This window comes from Carya illinoinensis, chromosome 9 (genome assembly GCF_018687715.1).
Source record: "Carya illinoinensis cultivar Pawnee chromosome 9, C.illinoinensisPawnee_v1, whole genome shotgun sequence".
Lineage (NCBI taxonomy): Eukaryota > Viridiplantae > Streptophyta > Magnoliopsida > Fagales > Juglandaceae > Carya > Carya illinoinensis.
The window spans coordinates 1,853,227-1,875,868 of record NC_056760.1 but is presented as its reverse complement, the minus strand read 5'-3'; the positions used below and the strand labels follow the sequence as shown (position 1 = coordinate 1,875,868).

Sequence of the window (22,642 nt, the reverse complement as noted above, 5' to 3'; positions counted from 1 at the left end):
ATTCTTCAAGTGGGTAGACTTTAATGAATTCACTGCAGATCTAGAAGAAAGAAAAAATAAACTGTTAAGGAAGGAGGAAGAGCTTGAGAAGAGAGTCAGCGATGTCGAAAAAATTCAAAATGAGCTCCGTAAGATATTGGATGACATCGAGAAGCGAGAGATGGTGCTATCTGAGCGAAATGAGGAGCTCCAACAAATGGAGTTGATGCTACTCGAGAGAGAATCTGTCCTAAGCCGTTCACGCACACTACCCCGGGTGTATTGGGGTTTTGTACTTGTCTTTTGTTGTTATTTATTGACCTGGTAGTGGTTTATGTTAGTTGAATTTGTAGTTTAATTGTTATAAGTTATTTAGTTGTGTTGTTTGTATAATTTAGTGTTGTAATTAGTTAGAGAACTTGTTTCTACTGTTTGTTCTTTTCTTGGTAGTGGTTTATGTGCTAATTATGAACTGTTTTAAGTGTTGTAACTGGCTTTATTTATTGCCATAAGTATAGTCTAGTGTTGTAAATATCTGGTATCTAATTTCTTTATTAGTTCCTTTAATTTATAGGGACTGAATTGTTATTATTTGTTTAAGTGGCCCAGGCGCTGCAGTTTCAAGTGTAATGTCCCGGGATGTGGTTTAAGTGTTGAAACCAGTTTTTATAAACAATTAAAAAAATCCTCCTGTTTCCTATCAAGTCCTCGTGCGTCTCCTGAACATGTGCATTGACTACCCTTTCAAACTGGTTGCATATATATGCTCGATCCCTGTAAGACCCGAAGCGAGTAAGAGTCCACCTACGTGCATTTACATAACAACAAGAGACCTGTCCTACTTCAAATTACGAAAACTTTCATCCGATAACCACCTGTCCATAATCAAATTACAACAGCTTTCACCACCTGAAAAGGGCACAATATCTATACATAAACAAGAGTCCACCTGTCCTGTACAAAGTTTATAACCACAAATAAAAAGAAAGAACCAATAAATTCTCCACCAACTTCCCATAAATCCTGCCAAGACTAGTCGAACACTTAAGGCATTTCAAAACTTTTTTCACCAATTAGTTATTTACACAAAATTCCTGCAACCACCAATTCCACAGGATATGTCTTTAACTTTCTACCAAATCTGTACAAAGTTTGTTCCAGCCCCCTGAGAGTCTTTACACAAAATAATCCACTTACCACCAATTAATGTAGAAATGGATATAACCACCAATACAATTCTTTCCACAAAATTAACTACAACCCCCAATTAATACAAAATTTGTACAGATTTCCACCAAAATCATTACAAACTCCTTCAATTAACCACCATATCATTTCTGCACTTCTGATCCATCCAATCCTTCTAGTACAGGTTGTGATCCATCCAACCCAAACAGTACCTGTTAAATATGACAATATAAAATATTTAGGCTAACATCAACATAACGTATAAAATATCAAAAGTTTAGAAATATTACACTTTCTTGACTCCCAGCCATATTTTGATTTCCGCTAATGTCAAAGGTTGAGCTGACTCGAATAGTCTAGTACAAAATGTAAACACAAAAGTATGGCAAATAGTCTCCAAATAAATTGACCCATTAGTGGTTAATGTTAATATGTAAAACTCCTCCTTTTTACTTAAGAAAGATATGTATGTATACCTGCATGTTTCCATCTATCTCTGCTGGCCCAAATAAATTCCTACATGTGTCCTGGGCTGGCGTATATCCTCCATCTCTCTGATATACACAAAACAAGAGAAAAATCGATCTAGTCACATTATTTGCATAAATAAATCAATTCAAATAATAACTGAATATTAAAAATAATTTTTATATTTCAAAATTCATACCTCTTTACGTTTGCCCAATAAATTTGCTTTCTTCGTCTTCGCTTTTCCTTTCCGGATGTGTTGCTCCATCCTGGATGCTCTCCTCAGGGATGGGGGTCTGCCTTTTCCTCGCACAACTTGTGGACTGAGAACTTGCTTCGAACTACCAACGATGGTTGTCTCCTCCCCTATTTTGGTCATTGAAGGGGGTTCTTGGTTGTCGCCATATAACTCAATCATTGCATTTAACTTTTTTGTCGCATCTTCACTATGCTCTTTTGAACCCGCTGCACGAGTAATCATCTGATAACAAATATTCAATAAAGTTGAATATCTGTTAGTATCTTCTCGCTGATGCCCTGAGTCATATGTACTGTGGATTAAAGTGTATCTCCGTTTGATGTCTCTCCTCCATCGATCTAAAATGTACCTTGTTGGTAAAGATTTTATCCCATTACATTTGAATATGGACAAGACATGCCTACATAGTATCCCCCTCATCTGAAATAACCCACACGAACACTTAACTTCGCAGTTTTCCTCATTAAAGTCCACATAATATGTAATATTTTTACAGAACTCCTCAACACGAACTTCATCTTCTACCAGATATGTCTTCTTCACACCATCCCGTCTAAGTAGATATGGATCCATATCAAGCACACCCATAACTTGTTGCTGAACTTCTCTAAATTTGGCATTCGTGTACAACTCTTGGAATCTCTTCTCTATAGGAGATCTAGATATGCATGGAATTGTAACGCTAAAGGAGTGGAAGTCCGCGCTGATTTCATTCTCGATTTTCTTTCTCAATGCATTGTCATATTGGTCGACGAACTCCTTCAAGTTTGTCTTCGCATGAACATACCCGTCGAAAAATGCATTCATGCTCTCGCTCCGTTGTGTGGTACTCATGCCAGCCCAAAAATACTCCTTCAGGAAGACCGGTACCCAATACGTGCGCTCAGAGTACAAACTTTGCAACCAGCCATTCTCTTGCAACGTGTATGTGCTAATTAACTACTCCCAGGATTTCTCAAATTCTTCAATATTTTGAGTGTCATACACACATTTCATTAGCTGACTTTTCAGGCCACTTTTGTAGGCACGATGAGAGCCTAGCTTCTCAGGGACTTTCTTAAGTATATGCCACAAGCAAAATCTATGCCGAGTTTTTGAAAATACAACAGCGATTGCATTCTTCATTGCTCTGTCCTGGTCAGTAATAATAGCTGGCGAGGCTAATCCATCCATACACTGCAGCCAAGTCTGGAATAACCAAATAAAAGTGTATGTGTCCTCACTGGAAATTAACCCTGCCCCCAATAGAATCGACTGTCCATGATGATTTACACCAACAAATGGTGCGAAGGGCATCCCGTACCTATTCATCAAGTACGTAGTGTCAAATGTTACCACATCACCAAAATCTTGATATGCTGCCCTACTGCGTGGATCTGCCCAGAATACATTCCTTAACCTCCCATCATCATCTAAATCCATCAAGTAAAAGAATCCGGGATTCTTGTACTGCATCCGAGAGAAATAGTCTCGTAGCGCTCCAGCACCACCTGATCCAAGTCGCAGATGTCTTGCCTTATCTATGTAGTTGCGACAATCTTTTTCCGAAAATGGCAGGTTCTCAAACCCTCCCGCGCCAACAACAAGAGACCCGAAGCTCTTGTTCATTCGGATGCCAGCCAGGTCATTAGTATCTAGCACTCTTTTTACAGCCTCACTTACTTCACGATTACAACGGAAGAAGCGCGATTTCTGTGGGCTCAGTCCGTGATTGTGTGTATTATTAACTGTGGTCAACTTCATCTTTTCATCAACTTTTAAGGCATTAATCCTTGCCTTACAGTCAGTCTTAGCTGTAGGCCGTGGTTTGCCCATGTTCGTCGTTTTATTCCGAGCCTTTCCCCTATGAGCACAACCAAGAGTGACATATCTGACACTCCCTTTGTCATCCCTCTCACTCCTTTGTGTCATGGATCCAAATCCACATCTTTTAGCATATAACTTATAATAGCTATTTAATTCCTCTAAAGAATTAAACTCCATCCCTATTCTTGGCTCCTCAATCATATCACCACATCCCAGCTCGTCTACCTAGGGTGACCCGGCATTGCCATCGCTTGTTTCCCATGAATCTGGCCTATCCTCTTCACCTTGAGACTGAACTCTAGATGACAAACAGGGCGCTGCACTTTCACTAGGTGTATCCCCTTTACCAAATTTTTCTGCCGATCCGGAGCTTGTAGCCATGAGAGGATTCGGACGACCTAACCCATGCTGAAAAGGGTAACCATCATTCTGTTGAAAACAAAAGCAATTAAAATTTATTAAAAGGAGGGGGGGGGGGGGGGAAACAAACTTCGATCATCACCATCTGAATGTTGGCTTGAAGTTGGTGTGCATTTGGATATGGCATAATAGCCGGTGACCATGCAGGTGGGGCTCCATAGTAACCGTGCATGTAAATTGGAAAGTTTGGAGCAGTGGTTGGGATGGCCTAACATAAAAAGACCGGTACCCAATTAGCAACCATGCTATTGACGTAACAAATTCTATAAAAATCATATAACATACCTTGGTCAAGGGATCTACACTGAATGGTGTTGAGAGAGATGGGTTTTCATCCTCTATTCCCATGCTATCAAATAAAAATTCTGATCACTGAAAAGTCAATACAAGAAAGTCTTTAAAGTCAAGGAGCAAATCAAAAGCAAATAACTTGGATAAAGTGTAATAAGCAGATTTCCGCTAAAGTGTATCATAGATATGTCTTCCAGTTCATATTAATCAAGGAGCAAAAAAACAAATAACTTGGAGAAATAATAACATATAATTCAACCATTTCATGGAAATAAGCAAATAACCTCTTGTAATTCAAGGAATATGCCCCATCAACGAAAAGATAAAACAAATGCATTCAAAAGCATTTGAACTTTATGAAGAGATAAAACAAAGCATTCAAAAGCATACTCTGGCCCAACACCACCACCTATAATGTTCTCATTGAAATAATATTATTAGTTTAGAAGGACTGTTATTATTATAATATATAAAGATAATAACAACTATATTTGAAGGACTATAAACCAAAACAATTCGCAAAACAAATAAACATATGATGCGTGGTCAATTTCTCATCATAATATCTTTGCCTTTCAACTGAGACCAAGCATAGTGCTATAATCTCATCATATTATCTGTTAGTAAAAAATAAATGTTTAGACACAGAGATTTTGTTGGCATTACACAAAATGTAGAGATTATAGCTTCACAGGTCTGTGTCTGCATGCATGCATCCCCTATTTCACGATCACGGACACCTCAACCAAATGGAGACTCGAGACTCCCGCTCCATCAAACAGAGCTTAACGCAAATCATAAAAGTTTTTTAACAATAAATCAAACAAACCTTAAGGCAACTTCGGTTTTTAACAAAGCTTGATACAGAGCTTAAGGCAACTTAAAGGTTTTCCACAAAGCTTCAAACGTTTGAAGCTTACGGCAACTTCCAAGTTTTTAACAATGCTTCAAACGTTTGAAGCTCAAGCAAACTTCCAGGTTTTTAACGAACAGAGCTTCAAACATTTGAAGCTTAGGGTAACTTCCAACTTCTTAACAAAGCTAAACACGTTTAAACCTGAAGGCAACTTCCAGCTTTTTCACACCGCTTCAAAAAGAGGTCTTTTAGCATGGACTATAACCCACCTTGGGCTGTCCGAATGCAATCTCAGTAACAATGGGAGTAAGATGCACAGATCCAACAAAATTATAAAAATGCTAAAATTTGAGTTTTCAGTGTTTTGACAGGCGTGCGTATGAAGCACGAAGACCCACATCCTATACAGATTCATATCTCCCCCATTAATCTAAATCAAAAATATACACACGCTACAGAAGACCCACACGCAGAAGAAGCACGAAGGGATTACCAAGTTTCTTTTTACAAACGACAATGCCGAAGGAAAAGAGATGGTGATCAATCCTTGCTCTTGAATCTTCGAGGTCGTACTTATTCCACGGCTCTGGCGCTTGGGTTCAGTCCCTTGTGGTGCGTGCTTCTTTCAACATTTTAAACCAGATGAAACCCAAAAAAAATTCAGGCCACTTTTGTACAAAACAAAAACCTGCTCAGAATCAGCTGCATGAACCAAAAGGTTCGGAATCAGCTGGATGAAGGAGACCCGAATCGGCAACATGAAGGAGACGCCCCGAATGCATGAAGAATACGCCCCGAACAAGCTGCAAATCCAAGCCGAAACCTGCTCAGACTTCCATTTTCGCTTGCCCAAGCTTGAAGCTTGTAGAACACGCCAACCAAAATCTTTTGGTGATCACAGTTTCCCGCATTTGAACTTTTCTGCCATTTTTTTTTTTTTTTTAACGGCTGACGTCCACGTCAGCCGACTGCATCCCGTTTGCAGCTCCCCGACTGCCTGTAGAAGAATTGTATATATATATACCGAATAATTAACTACGTACTAGTGAATTTTTTAACTTTAAATGGGAGTGAGTAAAAGAAAATAAATTGTTTCAAAATTAGCCTAAATTAAACAGAAAAAATGGGCGTTACAATCTTCCAAATTGCAACACTAAACATGAAGTTCTTACTTACCCTAATAGTTTAAGGTTATTTTGAAATGGTGGGAAGTTGCTCTTCTATTAATGTTCAGCGGCTCAGCCTGAGAGGAAAACTGCCTAATAATTTATAGAAAGCCAGTATTGAACGTGGAAAACTTCAAAACTTCTCGTCCTCCATTAGCATTACCATTAAGGTTTTTTTTTTTTTTTTAAATTAATTATTTAAATAGGACGAGATCCCAATTTTTTAATTAAGCAACGTTAATTATTTTAATGGGCTAATTAATTCTACATTTAAGGCACAAGTTGGTGTATAGATATACGTAGATCGGTGGAATGCATGCCAGAACCCTGAAGAGTTTGGTCGTGTTTGAATGGCACAACAAATAAAAACTCTTTTTGAATCCGCAAAGGGTAATTAACATATAAAAGCCAAAAAAGTGATTTCTTTTGTTGTTGAATCGTGAATAAAAAAAGACGTTACGACGGCATGAAATACACACTTTTTCATTAAAATGGCAGGGTACGTACGTACCAAGCTTTATTTAAAAATTAACAACGCACTCCAAATTATGCATGCATGGGACCTTCTGGATCTGCTAGGACATACATATATAATAAAATAAATGCGTGCCTGGTCGATGCATGAACCCGGCCGTGACAATAAAGAGAAATTCTTAACGTCAGTCTTACACTTTTAGATACTATTTAAATATATAATCTTACTATTTTATCTTTTTTTATTTTACATTTCAAAAATTATAATGTATTAAATATGAGACTGCTGTGTAGTATATTTTGACAATAAATTCTCTCAAGCTGGCATATTATACATAGAAAAATAATAAAATAACTACTCGTTTATAATTTCTCTACAATCTTTCAAAAAAATAATATTTTTTAAATATTTATTTAATTAGATGTATTTAAAATTTTAAAAAATATTATTTTATTAATAAATTATAAATGAATTGTAAGATATCATCTCCCTTATATATAATATATTTGATACTAAATCTCTTATAATAATAATGATAATAATACTAATAATAATAATATTTGACGTAACTCTCAATTATCCTTAGCTCATCACCTCCACGGTCCACCCCCTCCCCATCCGTGACATTGCACGGGTCTGACAAGGGTAGTTTACATTTGTAGCTCGCTACCTTCCATGACTGCTATTTGTGACTAATAAATAATATTTACGAGAATAAATGTCATATTTTTTATAAAAAAAAGAAAATTATATAAAATTTATAAAAATTAAATTAAATTTTTAATAATAAACTTATTATTTTTTAAAATACGTTTGCATAACCCATGACTCATACAATATATTTAGCATTAGCATTTGTGACGAGGCTATCTATACAAATACATAAAACTTTGGCTACCTACGTGCGAATCTAATCTAGGTAGTGTTATCCAAGATTTTAAATTTTGTGTAATTATATATCTATCTATAGATTTTGATGATAATAAATTAATTCAAAAAATAAATGAGTTTCAAGCTCAAGTTATTTATACAATGGAATCAAACACATTAAAAAACCAAGCATGAATAAGAAGGAAACAAGTTCACATTAAAGTTATAAAGTAATATTGTAAATCTCTTAAAAATTCGAAAATAGGATTAAGGCTCAAAATTAATATTTTATCATAAAACATTAAAATACATTTTCAACATGTGCATGAATATTTTTGAAAATTAAATATGAAAATTTTGAAAGATAATTGATCGTCATCTTTCACACGTGCATGACACGATTAAAGGTTTGAATTTTGAAAATATTAAAGATGATTGATTGTCATCTTTTACATGCGCATGCTTTATTTGAATATTTTCAAAAGTGACTAATTTTTTTTTACTTATGCAAAAGGTAGATGATTTGTTTGAAAAATTTGAAAAGTAAAGTGTGTTCCTTTTGTCATATGTAAAAAGTAAAAATATTAGGTTTGATATTTTTAAAAAGTAAAGTGTGCTCATTTTGTTATATACAAAAAGTAAAAAAATTAGGTTTGAAAATTTTGAAAAGTGAATGATGTTGTTTTTGACATGTGAATCTTTTTAAATTTGAATATGAAATCTCATATGCCTATAAATAAATCATTTGAGAGTTTCACATTTACAATACCAAGAGCATACAACATTCATTCAAAACTTTCATTCTCTCATCTTTAAGTATTGAGCCTTAACTATTTTTTTATTTTGAGAGATATAGTTTGCGCTGTATTGTTCTTATTTAACTCATTGAAGAGTGTTTTCTAATAACCTACATACTATCAGCTCTTGTATCAGTAAAAAGACATGTATAACCATTATGTGTGTAGAAAGTGTTCTACATAGGGAATAGTTGAATCACCACGTATAAGGTGATTGCAAGTGTAAAAGGTGTTCTACATGGATCCTTTGTAACAGTGTTGTTCGAAAGTGTAATATGTTTCTATCTCCACCTGAAAGAGGTTGAATAGTAAATTTGGGGATCCTCAAGCGGTAACTTGAGGCGAAGACGTAGGCAGTGGGGCCGAACTGTGACGCCCCCAAATCTCACGTACGGACACGAGGAAATCGAGACGTCGGAATGATGACAATACGGGTCACCACCCTATCGCCAAGTGCCAAGTGTGTGTACATGCAACAAGTGTGCAAGAAAAAACACGCAGCAGATAAATAAAGTCATATAACTAAGTACCAGAATTTTTCTTTATTTAATACAAAACCGTTCAAAACAAATATAATAAAATATTACAAGCTACAAATATTGTTTCAAAACCATCTACAAGACATAAACTCCAACTCAATACTCCGGCAGAGCCGCCTCCTCGGGCTCGGCCTCCTCCTCCTCCTCGATCTCTGCATCAAAATCTACGATACCAAAATGGTGCCGCAGGTAAGTAAGATCCAAACGCCACTAGATAAAAACATATTAAACTCAACAATATGCATGAAAGAATGCAAATGCACATAACCTATAAACCATATTTTTCCACGCACGTTAAAAATCTCATTTGGCCCCAAATCCAACTCAAATCAATATCCAATTAATCCGAATGCACCATGACCTCCTTTAGGGGTCATCCACACACCCTGTCTCCTATCGTCACACCATGAGTAACGACCGTGTGTGTGACTTTGTAACGAGCGATGCCCAGTTTCGCGTCCCGCGCGTACGTAGCCAAGCATCCTCTAACCCTTGCCACCGAAGGGTCACAGAGTCGGTACGAGAGCGTTACCATCCCGCCTGCTCCCGTTGTCGCCTAGCGACAACCCAAGAGACGTCACTCAGTATATCACGCTCCCGAGTGACCAGATGAGCTCCACTGAGATAATACCCCATCTTGGCTTGGGGTCGTGATACACACGCACCCGAAAATCCATTTACATAAATAAAATCAAATTTTCTCAATTTAATAAAATGCACATGAATGCATCATGCAATGCACGCCTCAAGATACAAACATCCAACCAATCACAAAAATCAACAAAATCAAGCAACTCCGTCATCAATCCATCTGACCTCCGAACTTCTCGGACTCAGTCCTAAATCAACCAACCAGTCTAATAATTTATTATAAGAGCAAAAATATATTTAAATCTAAAATAGAGTTTGGAAAATACTTATAGCGCTATAAGGTATTTTTCGAAAGATCACGACGTTGCAAATGACGGAGAAAAACAACGTAACAGTGTATTGTACACTGTGGCCGTGGGTTGTAAAATACTCACTTTCGAACGAGGACAAATCAAGATACGAAATTGATAGGGAATGGTCTAGAGATGTTTATGAAGCTAATGGAAGTGAGTTTTGGCTGTGGGTGGCGGTGGAAATGGCAGTGGAAGTGCAAAAAGCGTCAGATCGAAGTTGAGCTCGTGAGAGCTGCTCCGACAACAGATCGGGGCCGAAAATGGGTGGGTTAGGACGGTAAAAGGTAGGGGATGAAGTGGTGAAGAGGTGGTAGCCGGAGGTAGAGCGACGACGACAGAAAAGGCCAAAAGCTGTGCGGTTTAGATGGACTGTAGGGGGTTGACAGCGGCACGGATGGGGCTGAAAATTGGTGGAGTGGTGCGCCGGCCAGAGGGGAGTCAAACGGTGGGGGCTGTGTCGGCCACGTTGGCCGGCGGCGGTGGGTCTGGGTGGGAGAGCTGGACGGCGACAGAAAAGGGAGAGAGAGAGGGGAGGTCGCGCGGGGAGGAAGGAAAAAGAAGAAGAATAAAAGAAAGAAAGAAGAAAAGAAGAAAAGAAAAAAGAAAAAAAGAAAAAGGAAAAAAAGAAAAAGAGAAAAAAAAATATGAAGAAAGAAAATGAAATCCGATCCTCACTTTCGGAGTCTAAAAACTGATCCGACGAAAACAATTTTAAAGACCATAAAACGACTAAAATAAATTAAACACCACATCAATTAAAATAAAATCAATTAAAATACAATAATTTAAAATAAAAGAACTATTATATTAATTAAATTAAAAACTCCTTCAGTGAAAATACACGTAAAAACGGGGTATCACACGAACCTCGTTAACATATTGAGTTTGTTTCTCTCTTACGCTTACTCTTTATATTTATTGTTGTTTCGTATTTTGTTTATATTTTATATTGTATATTTGATTTATAATTATTATTTTTTTAATGTAACTCAATTTATTTTCCTTTTGTGTTACTCATCTGGACAACCAAAAGGATGCCTCAAAGACGGGTTATTTGGCTAATTCGTGATTCAATTCGTTAAAGGATCAGAAATCAAATATTTTGTCATCAATTAAAACAATAATTCAACGAGAAAAATAAAAATCGTCACAACCACCAGCCTCCACCTCCTTCAACGAGCCGAGCTTCAAAATGCAGCGAGACAAGCAAAAATCAGCCATCCATATTTCCACCAAGTGTTCGTGTGTTCAAAATCTTTCACATTAGTACTGCATGCAAGAAGGTCCATCCAAAAGGTGAAAAAAAAAAAAAAAATCATAAATTCTGGGTCATGAGAGGCTTTTACGCTGGAGAAACATGTTCATGACTATGGTCTTTGCCTGCAAATAGGATACGTCGGTAGGTAGGTGGAGGCAATAATTTATGCAGTCTTCTATATACATATATATTTCACTCACTGATGACGGATGTCTTTAATCATCAAATTCGTGAAAAGGGGCTGGCTATTTGAGAAATTTAGACTAACATGACTGCAGCTTTGGCAGGGCACTGCTTACTTACCAATTAGGGCCAGATCAGACAGAATACACATTTTTGTGTGAATGAGTGTAAGCTCGCTCCTGAGACATCTAGCATTAGTTTAGATTTTAGTGGAACTTCTCAAGATCAATAAGCCATGGTTGTTGGCGGCAAACGCTGCTTCTAAAGACAAGACTGTAAAGATTCTGAAAAAAAAAGGTAATTGGCTATGTTTTTTTTTTTAATATAAAATAATTATTTTGATCAATCATATTAATATAATGTACAAAAAATACATAAAAATAATTATATAGAACAGAACTCCAAATATTTGAAGAGAAAGTAGTTCTATGATTTAAGGCATTAGGCAAAACTTTGCAGACAGAGTAAGTGTCCCGCCGCAAGGAAGTTGGTATATTACTCTGCAAACAGCTACCAAACACAGCCGTGCAGTCGCAACATTAATAATAAATGGGATCTTAGCCTGTTACCTAACGTTAATCACAAATTCTCTCTCAAGTGAATTTATTTTGCTTAGAGAGAGAAAAGAAAAACGAAGTTGAAAGGAGGAATTTAGTTCACACGATCCTAAGTTCTAGCATTTATATAAACTTAAAACGCAGCCAGCGGTTGTATGCTATAAATTTTAGTACTCTTATCCATAAAACTCGAATTCAATTCTCAACCTCTCCCACGTTGAAATGTATGTCAAGCATTTAGTAGCATACCTACAGATTAGTCTCTGAATACGGAGAGAGGGGACCCCCGGGGGGGGGGGGGGGGGGGGGGGGGGGGGGGGGAGTGTTGTGAAAGTTCTGATCCTTTTAATTTGACGCAGATCAAGAAGCATTCAGACTTCATTAACAGGCATATTTTATGTGCCAACCATTCCCACCAACAATCTCTCAGGGGAATTGAAATGCTTGCTAATTGCCATAAAGAAGAGCACTTGAATTTTCCTCAGTTTTAATATATATATATAATTTTGCTACGTATAAATAAAGTCACGTACTAATCTGCATATCAATACTGATTTCTTCATATTCAAAATTTAAATTAACATTATTTTTAATAAAATTTATTTTTTGACAAATCATATTAAATTTGTATACATATTAGTACACAATTGTATTTATAACTAGATTTTTTCATATATATATGAACTATGTTATTTATCATCTCCACAAAGTACACATTATACTTATTTTTAATTTAATTTTTAATTTTTAATTTTTTAATTTTATTCTTTTTAAACTAATTAAATTTTTTTATTTATTATTCATATTCTATATATTTGATCCAAAAAAAATTTGTATAATATGTAGATGATAAGTAGAATTTTTTACCCTTAAAAACCATTACATTTTTCTAAGCAAGCAATCAATATCTATACTTCAGGAACCTGACGATGGGCCCATATCTACTGTATCACGTGGCACTTGTGCCAGCAGATTTTTCACATGTCTTATAAACGTGCAATTTCTTTTGACAAATACTTGGCTTAGATAGAATCCAGAGTATTGTTGGCACATTTGCATTCAGAATTAAAGTCAGAATCATATGTTTACTAGGTATTTTGAAAAATAGAGTCATTTTGGTTGTGGAAATACATGCAACGCAATGAACAAATATGCCAAATGCAAAGCAAGCAATGGGGCCATGATTTCTCCAGGATTTCATGTTCAGGCATAACGACCGTATGTTATTAGGGATGCTATCCGCTCTCCGGGGTAGGGCCACCCCTACCTCGACCCCCATGGATTGGGGGAGGATTTTAGTCCCTATCCTCTCCCGTCTATGCAGGGGTGGGGTACCCCGTCTGGTAACGAGGATGCAGGGGACGACTCCCCCCCGTCTGCCCTCCACTTTTGTCTAATTGAGCCTTGGCCCATTTGATTATCTGGGCCATTTTGGGTCCAGATCAATTTTCTGAACCCAAAATGACATAGAAACACAATTTACACATGTTTTTGAGCTAAAAATTTAACTGTAACTACATTTATATGTTAAAAAAATTGAAAAAAAATATGAATACAAATACTAATTACTATATTCCAAGTTCAAACTTCGACGGTCAACCTAATACTATTAGTCTATTAAGTATTAAGTAATAACCATCACTAAGACACGCACTAAGCTATTACAAATTTACAATGATACAAATTACAAATTAAGACAACTAATAAACAATTACAAAAATATAAAGACATAAAAATAATAAATACTACAAATTGTATCATTAACATTACAACTAATTGTAAATTAACAAAATTATAACATTGGGAAGTTTGATTAATTTTGGGTGTCAGTGAATTTACTGAGACTCTGAGTTGTGTTGAGTTATGTGAGAATCAAATTCAAGATCATAAATTCTGCAATAATAATAAGTTAAAAATAAAAAGAATTATAAATATAAAGTTTTAACTTATAAATTAAGGGATTAATTGTGCAAAGTATGAGCAATGGTGAGTCTAGAGTCTAATATACACGAAGTTATACTGCAATGAAGGTAGCCGTATACGCCGTCCCAGGTATCACTACAACAATTAAATTTGAAATTAACACCAATTAAATGAAAATAAATAAATAAAAACAAGAAAATTGAATTCAAGTGACAAATTACCAAATCTAGGCTCATCATCACTCTCATTCTCAGCGTTGACCTGACAATAATCAATAACATCCGAAACATGAATTGGACTCTCTGTGATCCAGTTTGAGGTAATTTGACTCTCTACAGTGGTAGAATCTAATGAGCTCCAGAATGGATCCAATACTTGTCCTCCAATGTTAAAGGCCGACTCTGAAGTTACGGTACTAATAGTGATGACCAAAATAAATTAATAACATGCCAAACATATGAAGTACTGAGCCCTATATATAACATGTTTATTGTTCAACTTGCAAGGCACTTTTGGTTTATAATAAGAAACTCAGTCATATTATTTATTTTTTTTAAGAAATTGCAATATGCACTTTCCATAAAATCCAACCATTAAGAGTGTCTCATATTATTTATTATAAATCAATAATAATTTTTATGTATATAAAATGATTTTATAAAAAAATTTACACAAAATCGAAATAAAATCATGAAACCCTAAAAATGATTCTAAACTGTTGAACCCAAGATTTCAAGTTTCATGTGATTATAAATCTACACATGGATTTTGATGATAACAAATGAATTCAAAGAATAAAGGAGTTTCAAGCTCAAGTTATTCACACAATGGAATCAAGCACATCAAAGAACCAAGCATGAGCAAGAAGGAAACAAGTTCACATTAAAGTCATAGAGTAATGTTGTAAATCTCTTAAAATTCGAAATTAGGATTAATGCTCAAAATTAATATTTTATCATAAAGCATTAAAATACATTTTCCACATGTGCATGAATATTTTTGAAAATTAAATTTGAAAATTTTGAAAGATGATTGATTGTCATCTTTTGCATGTGCATGCCTTGATTAAAGGGTTGAACTTTGAAAATATTAAAGATGATTGATTGTCATTTTTCACATGTGCATGTTTTATTTGAATATTTTCAAAAGTGATTGATGCTTTTTTAGACTTATACAAAAGGTAGATGATTTTGTTTGAAAAGTTTGAAAAGTAAAATGTGCTTATTTTGTCATATGCAAAAAGTAAAAGATTAGGTTTGAAATTTTTGAAAAGGAAAATGTGCTCATTTTGTCATATGCCAAAAGTAAAAGATTAGGTTTGATTTTTTTGAAAAAGTGAATGATGTTGTCTTTGACAATTGAAAAAGAAGAACATTTTATTTGAATTTTTTAAAAAAGTGAATGATGTTGTTTTTGACATGTGAATCTTTTTAAATTTGAATATGAAGTCTCATATGCCTATAAATAGATTATTTGAGAGCTTCACATTCACAACACCAAGAGCATACAACATTCATTCAAAGCTTTCATTCTCTCTTCTCTAAGCATTGAGCCTTAATCCTTGTTCATTTTAAGAGATATAGTGTAACAGCCCGCTAGAAATTCAATTGTGAAATTTCTATTAACTTTAAGAACCTCGTGAAAGCCCCATAAGTTTTTACGAATCCATTAATCATATAGGTTTTTGTCTAACTACATAGTTAGTGTTATTATTTACTATGGTATCAGAAGTGTGTTTTTGATTATTGGAGATAGTTAGAAGTGTCAAAATGTATTATGGTTTGTGCTATTAGACTCGGAGGGTTATTTAAAGTCTTATGGCGCAATAACATTTTTCATATTTTCGGTCAAAACGTCTGTTTAAAACTGTAGATATTATTGGATAAAAAGAAATATCTTGAGGTAATTTTCATGAATATTATTGGGTAAAAATATTTTGAGTTGATTTTTATAGATATTATTAGATAAAAATATCTTAAGTTGATTTTTTGTAGATACTATTGGATAGAATATTATGAGATAATCTTTTATAGATATTTTGGGTAGGAGAAAACTACACTCAACTCTCAACTCCAGCCTCATCTCTTCCATATCTCATCCATAATTATCTCCAGCCACCTCTCCCCACGAAATTATCTTCAATTACACCTTCCAATAAAAGATTATCAAACACTCCCTCTCGGACAGCTTTTAGGAGGTCTTTTGCACGCCCATTTCGAAGCTGTTGTAAGTGTTTTATCATAAAGTCTCCTTCATATAAGTTGTTCCTTTTTGAGTCTAGTTTACATGGATATCTTATTTGCCCCATTTGAAGATCATTTGGTCAGTAAAATATTGTGTAAACTATAAAAAGGTCATTCTGGGAGATAAACTGGAGAATATGTTATAGTTTGGAGTTTTTGACCAAGCTAATGGATAGATATTGGTCCGAAATTTTTATGGAGTATTGTTAACATGTATATATGACTATTGGTTGAGGATTTTTGCATGATTAAAGGTTTTGATGAAATATTTTCTTAGATTTAGAAACTTAGAAACTGGAAGAGGAAAAACAGTTTCTGTTTTGAGAAAGTTTAACTCTTTGGTGGTCTAAACCTATTCTAATGACTTTAATAATTTTATTGGAGGATCCTAAGTATCTTATATACATGTTATATTATTATTTTGAAGATATTTGATGTTAGTTTCAAAGATATGAAATTTTATGCAAAGAGATATTCAAATAAGCCAAAGTGTGGATATTCTTGACTAAATTTATGTTTTGGTTAATTTCTAACCATGTGATCTTGAATTAGAAACTTATATATGTTTTAGGACATCTTTTTTAACCATGTGATGGTTTGGTTTGAAGATCATATATTTATAAGTCATAGATCAAGAGATTTATCAAAACTAGTTGAGGAAAAAGTTTCTGTTTTTGGACTAAGTGTAAAACCAAAAACTCCAAATGTTATTTTGTGATTTTGGTGACTTTAGTTTGATGACTTAAAGCATGGTTGATGTTAGGATGATATTATGAATATGTTAGAAGTAAGATTTGATTTTTGAAATTCTTGGAGATGTTTTGATTTAAGGTCAAAACTTGTGATTCAAGTGCTTGGATCTTTTTACAAAAAAGTTTGGTGTTAATTATTAGCTTTTTCTAAATGGATGTTTTAAGTATGATTTTGAACTTAGGATTGGAAGATGTTTGTTGTAAAATTTTGGTTTAAGCATGAGTTTTGAAATTGGAAGGAATTGCAACAAAAATCAAGGGAAATGGCCTATGGATGTTTCGGCCATAATGTGTTCTTCATAGTTGTGTTTTGTTTTAAATTTTTCTGAGTTGATATTTAAGTTTAGGACAAAATTTACATGAGGAATGTAAATTTTGGAAACTTTTGGAGTTAGTATGCAAAATCCTTAAGTTATAGGTAAAACGGTCATTTTTCCACATGTAGAGAGTAAAATGAAAATTTTACTCTTTAAGTTAGTATTTTCCATATTTCAAATTATTAGTGATTTAGTTCTAACTTTTAGAATCACTAATTACAGTTCCTCGTGATCGCACTTGAAATTTTATAAGAAACGCGGAGATCGAGGTAAGTTAGCTTTTAACTTACTAGCAGTCTACTGTGTATGTGTGCTAAGTAAAAGAACTACAGTGTATGTATGTATGTTATCATATATGTCATGCCATGCCAAGTTATCACGTAACTGTCTATTATACAGAATTTATTCTGTCGTCAATTTTTATCTGTTACATAATATATTCTGTCATGTATTACTGTACCTTACAAGTACGTCATGCTAAGTATGTCATCTATTACATGTATGTCAAGTCATGTAATATTCACTGTTGCAAGTATGTCATGTTAAATATGTTATCTATTATATGTTATGCAATGTTACGAAATATTTCTATCTCAAGTTGGTCATGAATTTCAAGTTATATTCAAGTCACGTTATGTTATGTCAGGGCTTCAGTCATTTCGTATTTTAGTCACGTTTCATATTGAGTTTGTGTAGAATACATAGGGCCACAACAACTGTGGAGTATGTATTTACACGTAGAATACATGGGGCCACAACAACTGTGGAGTATGTATTTTTCATGTTAAGTCAAGTTTGTGTAAAATACATGGGGCCACAACAACTGTGGAGTATGTATTTAAGCAGTTAAAGAATAAGATTTCGTAGAATACATGGGGCCACAACAACTGTGGAGTATGTATTTACACGTAGAATATATGGGGCCACAACAACTGTGGAGTATGTATTTTTCATGTTAAGTCAAGTTTGTGTAGAATACATGGGGCCACAACAACTGTGGAGTATGTATTTACACGTAAAATACATGGGGCCACAACAACTGTGGAGTATGTATTTTTCATGAGAAGTCAAGTTTCAGATCAAGTTCACGTCAAGTCAAGTTCAGTTCATGTTTCAATTTAAGTTATGTCAATTATGCTATGTTGTATGCCAAGTTATGCTTTAATTACTTATGAATTTGATTATGCATTTATGCTTTTACTGTCATCCATGCATCATTAGCTTGTGTGGAAGTTTTTTGTTAACTTACTGAGATTTGTAATCAAATCTCACTTTGGTAGTCCCAACTACCATTCCCCCCAAATGGTAGATCTTGTTACAGGACCTGAAGGAGAATCAGGAGCTGATCAACTAGACACAGTTGACTAAGCGACGGTGCGACGTCAATATTAATATAGTAGTTAACGTAAATTACTACTTGTACTATGAAGTTGCATCTTTAGTATTTTTTGGATCATAACCATTTTGGACTAGTGTTGTGATCTATTCAATGGATCTTTATGTATGAAGTATGTTTTAAGCATTTGGGATATTTTCAATTTGGTGTATAGTATTGCTAAAGAAAAAAATTATCCGCTGCGAATATTGCATAATGTTAGATGCATGTTAGGAACATTGCATCTTATATGTCATGAACGGGGGCAGGTAACCTTGTGTTGCATGTTTCGACGCTTCAAATGTTCGTCCGATCCCAAACGGAATTTGGGGGCGTCACACTAAGTTAGATAAAACCCCCTATGAGCTTTGGAATGAGAAAAAGCCCAACATTGGTTACTTTCATGTATTTGGATGCAAATGTTTTATTTTGAATGATATGGATAATTTAGACAAATTTGATGCAAAATCTGATGAAGGTATCTTTCTTGGGTATTCTACTAATAGTAAAACTTATAGAGTATTCAATAAAAAGACTTTGACTGTACAAGAATCTATGCATGTAGTATTTGATGAATCTAATTCTTCACTCTCTAAGAAATCTATTGATGAAGAAACAGGAGGTATAAATAATACGGAAAGTCTCAATCTCAACAAAGAGAAAACAATAGAGGAAGTTCAACATGGAGCTATCAGGAAAGATCATCAAAATTTAATACAAAATGCAACCAAACAGTGAAAATTTGTGAAAGATCATCAAGTAGAACAAATTTTGGGAGAACCTTCACAAGGTGTAAGTACTCGATCATCTCTTAGAAATATTTGCAATCATACTGCTTTTCTATCTCAAATTGAACCCAAAAATATTGATGACGTACTTCTTGATGAATCTTGGATTCTAGCTATGCAAGAAGAGTTGAATCAATTTGAAAGAAATGATATTTGGACACTTGTTCCTAGACCCAAAAATCATACTATTATTGGAACAAAATGGGTTTTTAGAAACAAGAAAGATGAGTCCGGAGCCATTACTAAAAATAAGGCTCGACTTGTAGCCCAAAGTTTTAATCAAGAAGAATGAATCGATTATGATGAAACATATGCACCTGTCATAAGATTAGAAACTATTCGAATGCTACTTGCATATGCTTGTTATAAAGATTTCAAACTTTTTCAAATGGATGTTAAAAGTGCTTTCTTAAATGGTTTTATAAATGAAGAGGTATATGTTGAGCAACCTCCAGGTTTTAAAAATCATATTTTCCCAAATCATGTTTTCAAACTCACAAAAGCACTATATGGATTTAAACAAGCTCCTAGAGCTTGATACGAAAGACTTAGTGGTTTCTTGATTGAAAAAGGTTTTTCAAGAGGAAAAATTGACACAACTCTTTTCATTAAATATGAAAATGATGATATTCTTTTGATTCAGATTTATGTTGATGATATAATATTCGGTGCTACTAATGAAAATATGTGTCAAGTTTTTGCTAAGACTATGCAGGAAGAATTTGAGATGAGCATGATAGGAGAACTTACAGTCTTTCTCGGATTGCAAATTAAGCAAGCAAAAAGTGGGACATTCATCAATCAATCAAAATATATTAAGGAATTACTGAAGAAGTTTGGGATGGAAAATGCTAAGGAAATTGGAACACCAATGAGCCCATCAACTAAATTTGATAAAGATGAATTCGGTAAGCCAGTTGACTCGAAAATATATCGAGTTATGATTGGTAGCTTATTATATTTAATAGCTAGTAGACCAGATATTATGTTTAGTGTGTGCTTATGTGCACGTTTTCAATCATCTCCAAAAGAATCACATTTAATTGCAGTTAAGCGCATTCTTAGATATCTTAGTGGTACAATTAACCTCGGGTTATGGTACCTTAAGCACACATCTTTCGATCTAATTAGCTACACAGATGCAGATTATGCTGGCTGTAAAATAGATCGAAAAAGCACTAGTGGAGCATGCCATTTCTTAGGTCATGCATTAGTTTCCTGGTTTAGTAAAAAACAAAATTTTGTTGCACTATCTACTGCTGAAGCAGAATATGTTGCTGCGGGTAGTTGTTGTGCTCAAGTTCTCTACATGAAGCAACAACTTGAAGATTTTAAACTCAAGTATAATCACATTCCAATCAAATGTGATAATACAAGTGCTATAAATCTTTCAAAGAACCCAATACAACATTCTAGAACTAAGCATATTGAAATAAGATATCATTTTCTTCGAGATCATGTGCAGAAAGACGATATAGTACTAGAATTCACAAACACACACGATCAGTTAGCAGATATTTTCACAAAACCTTTACCAGAAGATAGATTATGTATGATCAAAAGAGAAATAGGTATGATGCATGCTATGAATATCTCTTAAAAGATGGATTAGAGTCAATAAAAATAGAGATAGATTTTTTAATACTTTTACATAAACTTGAGATTCTTAGCCTCATGTTTGAGACGCTCATTCTCTTCATACAATATCATGTCATTTTTATCCATGGGAACCGGCAAGCGGAATGAAGAATCTAATAAAGATTTCAACTGTTTATTCTTCTGCCGAATGATTCCTTCCCTTGTGTGAGACTTTTGAACAATTCGTTAAAGTACAACAATTTGTTCTTTGAGCTTTTCAACTTCGTGATTTTTGGCTTGTAGCCGCTGAGAAAAAGCAACAATAGAGGAAAAGTAGCGAGTCCCAAGACTCATCAAGTCATAAATAGCATCAGAATCTGACTTATTAGTCAGATTATTATTTTCTTGCTGCAACATGGCACCAATGGCAGCTGCAGAAAGGACAGGAGGTTGAGATGCAGAATGCCTCATGGATGGATTTAGAGAAATGTTAGAAGAATAAGCCATTGAGAAAAGAATAGAAGGCTTAAAACGAGAATGCTGAAGGAATGCAGATGAGTTATAGAGATAAGATGAAAACTTGATACGAGTTGGATGAACTTCAGGACTGATTTTATAGAAATAGCATAAAGAATAAGACAAACTATTGCCTCTTCAAATCTTATTTAGTCAAAAGAAATATAAGATATGCTGGACACACATTGTCAAAAGTTTTCTTACTAAGCCAGCGAGATTAACAGTAGATTGTCCCTATTTTTCTAGTAAACGATGAACATCTACTGTTATCTACCGATGTTGACATTGTATCTGAACCCTTTCTCGTTCCAGCTCCTCTATTCGTGGTTGCAAATCATGAGCATACCAATCTGTAAATTTTTTCAACTCTTGGTTTTCTTGCTTTAGCCTTTTATTCTCACTATCCTTATTAGCAAGCTTCTATCGTAACTCAAATATTTGCATGTTAAGATGATCAATCTCACTCACCTTCGCCATTAACCTCCGAGACATGATCGTAACAGAGGCAGCATATTGACTACTGGGCATTCTTGATTCTGCAATAATCTCAGAATCAGTCTTACTAGAAAAACGGTTCACTGCTCCTATCATGGTATTGACGGTCTCAGGAGAGAAGATTGATGATTGATGCATCAAGGGTTCCTGATTCAAGTCTGGAACATTAGTGGAAGAGAATTGCTTAATCATTCTATCGTTGTGGAAAAACAAAACTCAGGTCAAGAAGCGATTATTTTTTTTGGCATCTGATAGATGAAAATGATCATTTTTTTATAGAAACTCGGAGCCTTCAATCCCGTTTGTCAACAACATCAGGCGATTGTTTAAATCTTCAGCCGTATTAAATTCATAGAGTTAGCCCTCGAGGCTTTGCAGCACTTGTCGGGTCACAGACGGCTCCATTTTTCAACTATCTATAATGTCTACTAACGCACCGTTTTCTTCAGTCTATTTACTTGTTGCAGATCCTTTTTAATGATGCCAAAAGGGGGAGAAGTGTTAGACTAGAACATTAACACTGTTTAAATTGCTAAACTTGTTATATATGCTTGGAATTATATTTATACTTTTGCTTGAAAAATTAACGCATATTTTCA

The 22,642-nt window shown here is 34.6% G+C and overlaps 1 protein-coding gene across 1 annotated transcript; it reads right to left on the bottom strand.

Moving 5' to 3' along the window:
• Nucleotides 1–1,310: 1,310 nt before the first annotated feature.
• Nucleotides 1,311–3,805, bottom strand: LOC122275897 (protein FAR1-RELATED SEQUENCE 5-like). The gene is made up of 5 exons (XM_043085217.1): nt 2,899–3,805; nt 1,835–2,808; nt 1,644–1,721; nt 1,458–1,523; nt 1,311–1,379 (listed from the first exon to the last, which is right to left on the bottom strand). The coding sequence occupies exons 1-5, from the start codon at nt 3,803–3,805 to the stop codon at nt 1,311–1,313; spliced, it is 2,094 nt and encodes a 697-aa protein (XP_042941151.1).
• Between the last annotated feature and the right edge of the window lie 18,837 nt (nt 3,806–22,642).